The sequence below is a fragment of the Neofelis nebulosa genome, chromosome 11 (assembly GCF_028018385.1).
Source record: "Neofelis nebulosa isolate mNeoNeb1 chromosome 11, mNeoNeb1.pri, whole genome shotgun sequence".
NCBI lineage: Eukaryota > Metazoa > Chordata > Mammalia > Carnivora > Felidae > Neofelis > Neofelis nebulosa.
The window spans coordinates 60,745,652-60,754,582 of NC_080792.1; the positions used below are offsets into that span (position 1 = coordinate 60,745,652).

The 8,931-nt window shown below is 42.3% G+C and overlaps 1 protein-coding gene across 1 annotated transcript; it reads right to left on the reverse strand.

The window, feature by feature from the left end:
- Window positions 1-2,275: 2,275 nt before the first annotated feature.
- On the reverse strand, window positions 2,276-6,509 carry LOC131490412 (piezo-type mechanosensitive ion channel component 2-like). The gene is made up of 3 exons (XM_058692721.1): window positions 6,066-6,509; window positions 4,701-4,833; window positions 2,276-2,500 (listed from the first exon to the last, which is right to left on the reverse strand). The coding sequence occupies exons 1-3, from the start codon at window positions 6,367-6,369 to the stop codon at window positions 2,293-2,295; spliced, it is 645 nt and encodes a 214-aa protein (XP_058548704.1). The 5' UTR covers window positions 6,370-6,509; the 3' UTR covers window positions 2,276-2,292.
- Window positions 6,510-8,931: the final 2,422 nt, after the last annotated feature.

Below are 8,931 nucleotides of genomic sequence, written 5' to 3' on the forward strand. Positions count from 1 at the left end.
TCTCCCCTAGAGCCTTTAGAAAGGAATGCAGCCCTGCCTACCCCTTGATTTTAGTCCAGCATAAGATGATAAATTCATTCTGTTTTAAGCCCTAAGTTTGTGGCAATTTGTTACAGCACCAATTGGAAACTCATACCAGCAGGAATAACCCAACTCTTTGGTAATTTGATCCTGCTTAAGGATTCTCCATGGCTTCTCCATTGCCCTATTTCTGGAAACACCAGTCTCTATGAACTTTTCTATCAGGACACGGCAACATCCATGCTCTGGAACTCTGTTCTGGGGATGGAAAAATCAAATCCTTTTCACCACTGCACAACGAATTGTAGGTTGTATTATTTCAAGAAATCTGGTTGGTAGTGAGCACCCCCCCCCCCATGGGAGGTGGGGTGTAGCATACAGTAGGGTCAAGAGGTCTGTGATTGGGATCTTGTCTCACCACTAGCCAACTGAGTGACTTTGGGGACACCACTCTTCTGTATGGGTTTTACCTATCTTCATCTGTGAAGTTAGCAGGTCTAGAAAGCTTTTTAAGGTCCCTTTCATCTCTGAAATTAAAAGTTTCTAGGAAGGCTGGTGGAGAATGCCCATTGATGCTCTTAAATGTCACAGAAATAACATTCATCATCTAACTACCATGGCTTTTGAATGTGGTTTACTTCTCTGAGTTGATATGTATATAGAATTATTTATAGAGAAAAGCGCATTTATTTCACTTTAAAGACTAACAAATAAGATCCACAATGTCCTTACAAAGTATTTTAACAAAATACTAGTATTTTAACAAAAAGCTTGCCTTAATCTGAATTATTTTTATCAGCTGAGATATGTTTACTCTCCCCATACGCAGTATAGTGTGAAGGACTTATTTGGCTGTTGGTATTTTTCTGGGTAACAATTCTTTATTTACTTAGTTTTACTTCAGACTCATGGGAAATATCCTAACTCCATTTTTGCTTTTACAATATTTGCATTGCCACCAAAATCAAAAGGTCACAGCCTAACCATCCAGGTGAGAGTAGACAGGTAGCTGAAGCATTGTCAGGAGAGAGTTGAATTTCCTCGTTAAGAATGCCATTTGAGTCAAGTTATGAACCACATAAAAGTGAGAGCAGTTTTCATTACTTTCTAGTCACTCTTTGGAAAATGGCACTGGCCAGCCAGATTGCCATGTTATTCACAAGGCTTGGCCAGGAATGACCCTTGAGGTATGATAAAAAGATCAGCTTCTTGTAAAACATGAAGACTTTTAATGATATGTTGATTAAAAAGATCATTCCTATTACATTATATGGGTGCTTCCATGTCCCCTTCTGTTCACCCTTTGTTCCCATAATCTATTTATAGCAGTCTCCCTTGTTTCTCTTTTATTCATTGGCGCATCCATTTGTTCATGCGTTTGGCACCGACTCGGTCCCAAGTAGTGTTTCTGGTGGAAGCAACCTGGGAAATCTAAATGGGTTGGAGGCAGGAGAGAAGGGCAGTGAACAAGGTCCCATGAGGTGTAGGAGGACATGGCGCCCTCAATATGACTGGACCTTAGAGCTCAAGGAGACAGGGAAAGGCAGCAGACAGCCACCTCCAAGGATCTCACTGGCCCTTTCCCCATTGAACTTTAGGCTGCTCTTTTTATGTCCCACTTTCTCATAGGACATAGTCTGAGAGCCTCTCATTCTCTTAGCAGTGCCTGTAAGACCATCTCTGGTTCATCTCTGTCTACTAAGGGGTAGAGACAATCACAATGGAAAGCCTCTGGTTTTCTCAGATCGCCAAGGTCATCACTTCTCCCACCCTGAAAAACCCGATTTCTATGAATGCGTATGAACACACAATGAAAATGTGTTTGAGGAATCAGTTCACGTTTTGAGCCACACTGAATTTGATAGTGATGAAGATCTCTAACTTTTCCAACCCATGGTGCTGTTCGGCCGTGCCTCTGCCTGTACCTGGTGATTTTGTTGTGGTGATGCGTATGGCATGATAACCTCCTGGAACATATTTGTATTAAAGTGGGAGCGTGCCTCCAGCTTCCACCTTACCTCTCAGTCACACCCGGCAAGATGAAGAACATCCAGAAGTGAATTCCAAACACAAGAATGACCTGGAAAATGACCTTTCCCAGGACGGTCTTCCTGAGGTATAGTGCTCGGTCCACAACCATGGTTCCAAACTGAATTAGGACCATCACCAAAAAAGGCCCAGGGACCTGGTCCTCTGACAGCGAAGAGGTGATGTCTGCTGTTGCTGAGTGTTTCTGGGAAGGAAACAACAGGTTTAGGCACAAGTGGCACTTCACAGGACAGCATCACTCTTACTCGTTAGAAGTGTGGTGGCCTTCACCCCCCAACCTACCCCAAAGGCCCAGAAGCCAAAGACGATGATGACAAAGTCAACAGTGTCAGCCAGGAACATGAGCACATACACATCGGTCACAGCACTGTAGTCTGGATGGATGAGGTTGTAGAAGAACTGTCTGATGGGCACATATATTTGCAAAGTCCTGCAAAACAGAGACCCCCAGCACTTGCTTCAGGAGGGCAGGATGGGAGGGATGACCGGGTATTTCCATCATTCCATTCCTCCGTATCCCTCTCTCCCAGCAGGTCACACCTCCCTTTTCAGCCTCAGCAGAGCCCGGTGTGGGGTGGGGAGGCTTCTGCTCTAATGGCAAGTGCAGACACATTCAAGTGCCTTCCTTGGCACTCTGCCTCCTTGTGCTGATGAGACCACAGGCCTCCTGTGTTGTTCGAAGCACAAGAGAATGGTCGAAAGCCCCAGAAATGAGGTGTTGGGTTTGTCACCTGATTCAATTACTCCCTGCCTGTGAGCCCCTGAGCATGCTACTTACTTCTCTGTGTTTTTGTTTCCTCTGTTGTAAGACCCCACAGGGCTGGGGTGAGAATTAGATGGGACTACATAACGGTGCTTAGACCTGGAGTCTGACCTGAGCACCCTGTACACATGAGGTAGCCCCTGCTCCTCCCTTTATGGGTCCTGTGCCCCTTCTGATTCCTACATAGTGCCTTGGGCTTTTGACTACACCTTGTTCTGTCCAGCCTCTGCTCTGTCTTCCTTGTTTTCTGGGTTCTGCCTTCAATTCAAGGCCATGTTCACGTTGGATGGCCCTCCTGGTCTCAGAGGCCACATTCAAGGCCAGCCTTGCCGAACCTCCTCCGTTCCCATTGCTTGTCTGCTGCCTGTCAAGGTCCCTGGCACTGGAGGAGGGGCTCATGCATTTTGCTGGAGACCAGCTGTGTGCCAGTGAACCTCAGTTTCCCCTCTCCAGGATGAGAGTGTTTCTCTAACCTTCCAACTTTGACATCACACACCTCTCTGTCTAGGTGGGATTTAGCATGATGATGCTTGGAAATACATACTGTGAATCCTTGAAATTATTTATTATATTCAAATAGGAAAACCATGTTTATAAATGTAATGGATATAAAAATGAATCACACTGAAAAGTGATTTTTAAAAACAATACATTACCTCACACAAAAAGACAGAAAAATAACATGTTGGTGAGAAAGTGGAGAGAAGGGAATCCTTGTGCACCGTTGGTGGGAATGCAAATTGGTGCAGTCACTGTGGAAAACAGTATGAAGGCTCCCCTCCAAAATTAAAAAACAGAACTACAATATGATACAGCAATTCTACTTCTGGGTATTTATCTGAAGGAAATGAAAACACTAACTCAAAAAGATCTCTGCACACCAGGTTCAGTGCAGCATTATTTATCGTAGCCAACTCATGGCCCCCAAGTGTCCCTCAATGGATGAATGGATAAAAAAAAAAAAGTGTGTGTGTGTGTGTATGTGTGTGTGTGTTTGCACAGTGGTATATAATGAAGTATATATATTATTGGGATGAATACATACACACACACACACACACACACAAACACACACACATGGAACAAGTCTGAGAAAGTCAAATAATGTATGATATCACTAATACGTGGAATCTAAAAAAAGAAAAAAGAACCCACACTCAGAGATACAGAGAACAAATAGGTGATTGCCATGAGGGAGGGTTGGGCAAAAGGGTGAAGGGGGTCAAAGCATACAGAGTTCCAGTTATAAAGTTAGTCCTGGGTGCAAAGCATGGTGACTGCAGTTAATAATCCTGCACTTTACATTTCATTAAAAAAATTTTTTTTAAGTTTGTTTATTTTGAGAGACAGAGAGAGCAGAGGAGGGGCAGAGAGAGAGAGGGAGAGAGAGAAACCCAAGCAGGCTCCATGCTGTCAGCGAGGAGCCCGATGTGGGGCCTGAACTCATGAGCTGTGAGATCATGACCTGAGCCAAAACCAAGAGTCAGACGCTTAACCAACTGAGCCACCCAGGTGCCCTGTGTACTTCACATTACAAAGCTGCTAGGAGAGTAAATCTTAAAAGGTCTCATCATAAGAAAAAATCTGTAACTACAGGTGGTGATGAATGTTGACTATTGTGATCATCCCACAACGTATACATCTATCAAATCATTATATTGTATGCCTGAACTTAATTTATATGTCAATTACATCTCCATTAAGAACAATACAATAACAAGTCATTTTCTTATGCCTTAAGCAGATGATGCTTGTGATATGAGAGGTAAGTTCTCTGCTCTGCACCCCTGGTTTATATGAAATAATTGATATCAGCTCCCTGACCCTAAAATAAAACACCCCACACCAAGTGTCTTCATGGACTCACTTCTTTATGGTAAATGCTTTTGCTTTGATTAAATGTTCTTGAAGCTTTTCCATATAAAGTTCCCTTTTACTTTTCTGCTTGATGCTCAAAACACTGCTTCCTTTTTGACTGCTGTTTCGGGTGCTTGTGCTGCCTAGAGACAGAAAAAAAACCAAGATGTGCTGAGTTACAGGTTTGTTGACATAAACACCACAGAAGCCCCTGGAACCCACAGAGCAGAGGATGGCTTGAAGCAGATTGAGACGGTGACTATATACTATGGACTGTAAGAATAGTGACTGGGGATTTGCAATCTGCAGTTTCAACTCTGCCTCCACAGTGAAATGTATTTGGGTTTCTACACCCAACACTGGCTCCTTCTGGGGTTGTTATGCCATCTTTTTTTTTTTTAAGTTTATTTATTTATTTTGAGAGAGAGAGAGAAAGAGAGAGAGGGAGCTCAAGCAGGGGTGGGGCAGAGAAAGGGCACAAGAGAGAATCCTGAGCAGGCTCCATTCTACCAGTGCAGAGCCTGACATGGGGCTCAAACCCAGGAACCCAGAGATCAAGACCTGAGCCAAAACCAAGAGTTGGATGCTTAACAGACTGAGCCACCCAGGCGCCCCTGTTATATGATCTTTATTCCAGGAAGAAATAGATTGGAAGAATAGTTTTTATCGTGCTAAACGGGGTCCCAGGTTGTGGGTTTTCCAGATTGGGTCCATGCCCCATGCCTTTTTCATGTCCAGATTTCTCTAATTGTAAAACGAATATGGATGACTGCTGGTGCCTGCCTGAAAAGTGTATTCTGAAGATGAATACACGGGTGTTTGGAAAGCTTCAGGCAGGAGCACTATAAATACAAAAACCCAATTTCTCCAAGAGTGGAAACTGGAGAGCTTATCTATCTGCTGATAATACCCAACTATTTAGTTAGAAATTAACTAGCTTAGGGAATAAATAGGTGGTTTTGCTAAAAGTTTCCACTGATAAAATCTAAAAATATTTTCAAAATAAATTGTGATGTATAGCATTCTGGACACACCCTGAAATATCTCATATCTCTGGATATGATTTAAAAACTACCACGTGCCCAGCACTTACTATACGAGGCAGTGTGCTGGCCACTTTTCACAACAACCCCAAATCCTCGTCCTGGGAAGGAATCAGATGTTTTAAAGAACGATATGGCTGCCCCAGGTCACACAGTTGAGCTACGAACTGAACTTGAGTCTGTGATGTCAAAGCACTTTCTTCTCACATCACCACATCTGTCTCCTTGAGAGCACCCGGTAAACGCCCCTGCCCAAGACCCAGACCCACTGGCACCGGAACAACCAGAAAACTCAGAGTTTTTCCAGCCTAAGGAAATCATGCGACAGATACCTCTTTTGGACCTATTGGAAGAAAAGCTGGATCTGGGGGATATCTGGGAGCTACTGCCCGATCGCTTCCTCCGGATGGCTGTGGGCTGCTCCGGGAAGGACACGTGCACCGACTCCGCTGACGCGGCTAGGTTGATGGATTTCAGAGAATCAGAGGAGGCTCTCCTGCCACGACTGAGGGACAGCTCATCATCCGACTCTTCCTTGTCTGTGCCACTGTCGGTGATGTCATCCTCATCCCATAAGCCGTGGCACTGAGAAAGCATAAGGGACAACTCAGACGGCCATTCCCGGTGAGGTAGCATCGCATCCCCCACGACTAGAAAGCCAAATGTGAAATACGGTGACTGTGGCTGTGATATTGCATCATAAAACTGACATTTGCTAGATAGTTAGAATTTAAATGTTCTCACAAAAAAGAAAGAAAAAGAAGAAAGAAAGAAAGAAAGAAAGAAAGAAAGAAAGAAAGAAAGAAAGAAAGAAGAAAGAAAGAGGAAGGGAGGGAGGGAGGGAGGGAGGGAGGAAGGAAGGAAGCAGGGTGGGGGATGGGAGGAAGGGAGAAAAAAATAATGAAAAAGAAAACAGATATATACGGGAGGCGATGGGAACTAATGAACCCTATGGAGGTGATCCTTTCACTGTGTCTACGTGAAACACATCACCACAATGTATACACTTTAAATATATTACAATTATTTTTGTCACTCATACTGCAATAAAGCAGAAAAAGGATTGGAAAATGAAGGGACTCTAGGATAGCTTATTATCTAGATGTTTATGATAGTCCCAGAGAGCGGGGACGGGCTGGTGCAGATCATGAGTTTGGCTAACTAATTGACATGGATGCAGATCATGTCTGGCAGATGGAGTAAAGGCGAAGTTATAATCACTTAACTTGTTCCTGAGGGAAAGCACTTTCTAGAACATATTTCTCTGTGCTTACAAGTAGCATTTTAAATATCAGTGGGTGAATTTAGCCCCACCGTCCATGTTCATCAAATACCTACACTTGAATACAAATGCTGTGTCTCCCTGAACATCCACGGTAAGCTGTGAACCCCTGCATCACCCACGGCTGGGTCAGGAACAGAGCTGCAAATACTCTACTCAAAAAATGTTGGCCCACATATGAGACAGAGATTGTGATGCACTCTGTAGAGCCTGCATTTTGCTTCAAAGAAATGGGCAAAAGGGGCTGGTAGGACAGCAGGAGGAAGGATAGCAGGAGAGGCTGAGAAAAACCAGGGGTCTTGCTGGTGCAAGAGGTTACCTGGACAGCAAACCTACCTTACAATGACCTTGCTGCCATTTCTTGAAGCTCCCCAGTGAGCCCACTGCCTCCTGAGTGTCCAGACTTCCAGGCTATGCATTTATTCCCCAGGAGCTCACCCAGTCCTCCCTCTGACACATGCTGTAGAGGATAAGAGCTCCAGTCCAATTTGCCAAAATTCAGTTGGTCAAAAAATAACTTGGAGCATGATCAATTCATTAAAAGACAATGTAACCTAATACACAGATTATTCTTTTATTTTTAATTTTTAAAGTTTATTTATTTATTTTGAGGTGGGGAGGGGCAGAGAAAAAGGGAGAGAGAAAATCTGAAGCAGGCTTCATGCCCAGTGTGGAGCCTGATGTAGGGCATGATCCCATAAACCATGAGATCATGATCTTGCACCAAAATCAAGAGTCTGACACTTAACTGACTGAGCCACCCAGGCATCCCTATTCTTAAATATTAATAGGTATATTATTTCAAGAAGAAAAGTCAGTGGATGCATTCTTGAAAACATAACAAACATTCTAGATTTTCCTAATGGGATTTTCCAACTTATATTGATTTCTTTTAAATCATTTTTTTTCTTTTAAATCTTTTTAAAAGTTGTTTTCTCTTTGGCCAACATTGGAACATGTTTAGATTCCTTTACTACTTTCATAGTAGTGTATTTGTTAGTGAATTCTTCCAATTATTTATAAGATCTATAGCAATTCATACTAAATAGGATAGTTTTAACCACATTTGAAATTTCCACGTAGTTTGAACTGTTTGGTTTCCTAGATTTCCAAAGCTGTAGGGTAGTTTTGTCTCCTTATGAAAAGACTTGTTATTCTAAAAATGATTTTTCATATCATTAGCCAAAATTTCAGCATAAGAGTACCTCAAATACATTCACCATAGATAGGAAATTTTCTAAGGAACCAGAGTAAGTATATCAATAGGAAACGCCAAAATTTTGTTTATTCTATGCTTTAAATATTCAACTGTAGCTGCTAAACCACTGAAATATTAATGAGAAGGCAGCAAAATGCCTAAAGGTTTCTATACATTTTTTAAATGATGTGAAAAAGGATACAAGTTGCAAGAGAGTTGTGAAGTGACCAAATTTATACAATCATGTCCTTTTTTTTTTTAAACGGAGGTGTAGTTCACATACAACATAATACCACCATGTCTTAAATGCAGAAATTTAAACTTCAATTTCTAGAACTGAAAACATAATGTTAACACATTTGTTAATATATTCATAACAAGAATTAGTAAACTGCATGAATTCAGGTAATTTATCAGAAGAACTAGAAAATTCAGGCAAACTCAGTTTTGGCTAAGTGGTTTCCTTGGATAACATACCTTTGCAAGGTTATGCATTTTCTTTAACATAATTCCCACAAATATGGATTAATTATGGTATGTTCATAATAGAAGTAGAAATATGGGGGAATTCTCTTCCAGGTTTATTACAGTTTCCCTTATTTAGCCCCATATGCCTTGGCCTCATCGCCAATCTTAATGTTCAGGTTCTCCAGGAGTATCACGGGGGGCTGCAATGATCAACATGACCCGGTTAAGTGTTAATGTGCAGTACCTTCAA

Coding starts and splice junctions, on each gene's coding strand:
- LOC131490412 (XM_058692721.1), bottom strand. CDS start 6,369: ATGCTACCTCACCGGGAATGGCCGTCTGAGTTGTCCCTTATGCTTTCT. Junction 4,834..6,065: donor TTCCAATAGGTCCAAAAGAG/GTATCTGTCGCA, acceptor TTCTGTCTCTAG/GCAGCACAAGCACCCGAAAC. Junction 2,501..4,700: donor AAAGCATTTACCATAAAGAA/GTGAGTCCATGA, acceptor TCTGTTTTGCAG/GACTTTGCAAATATATGTGC.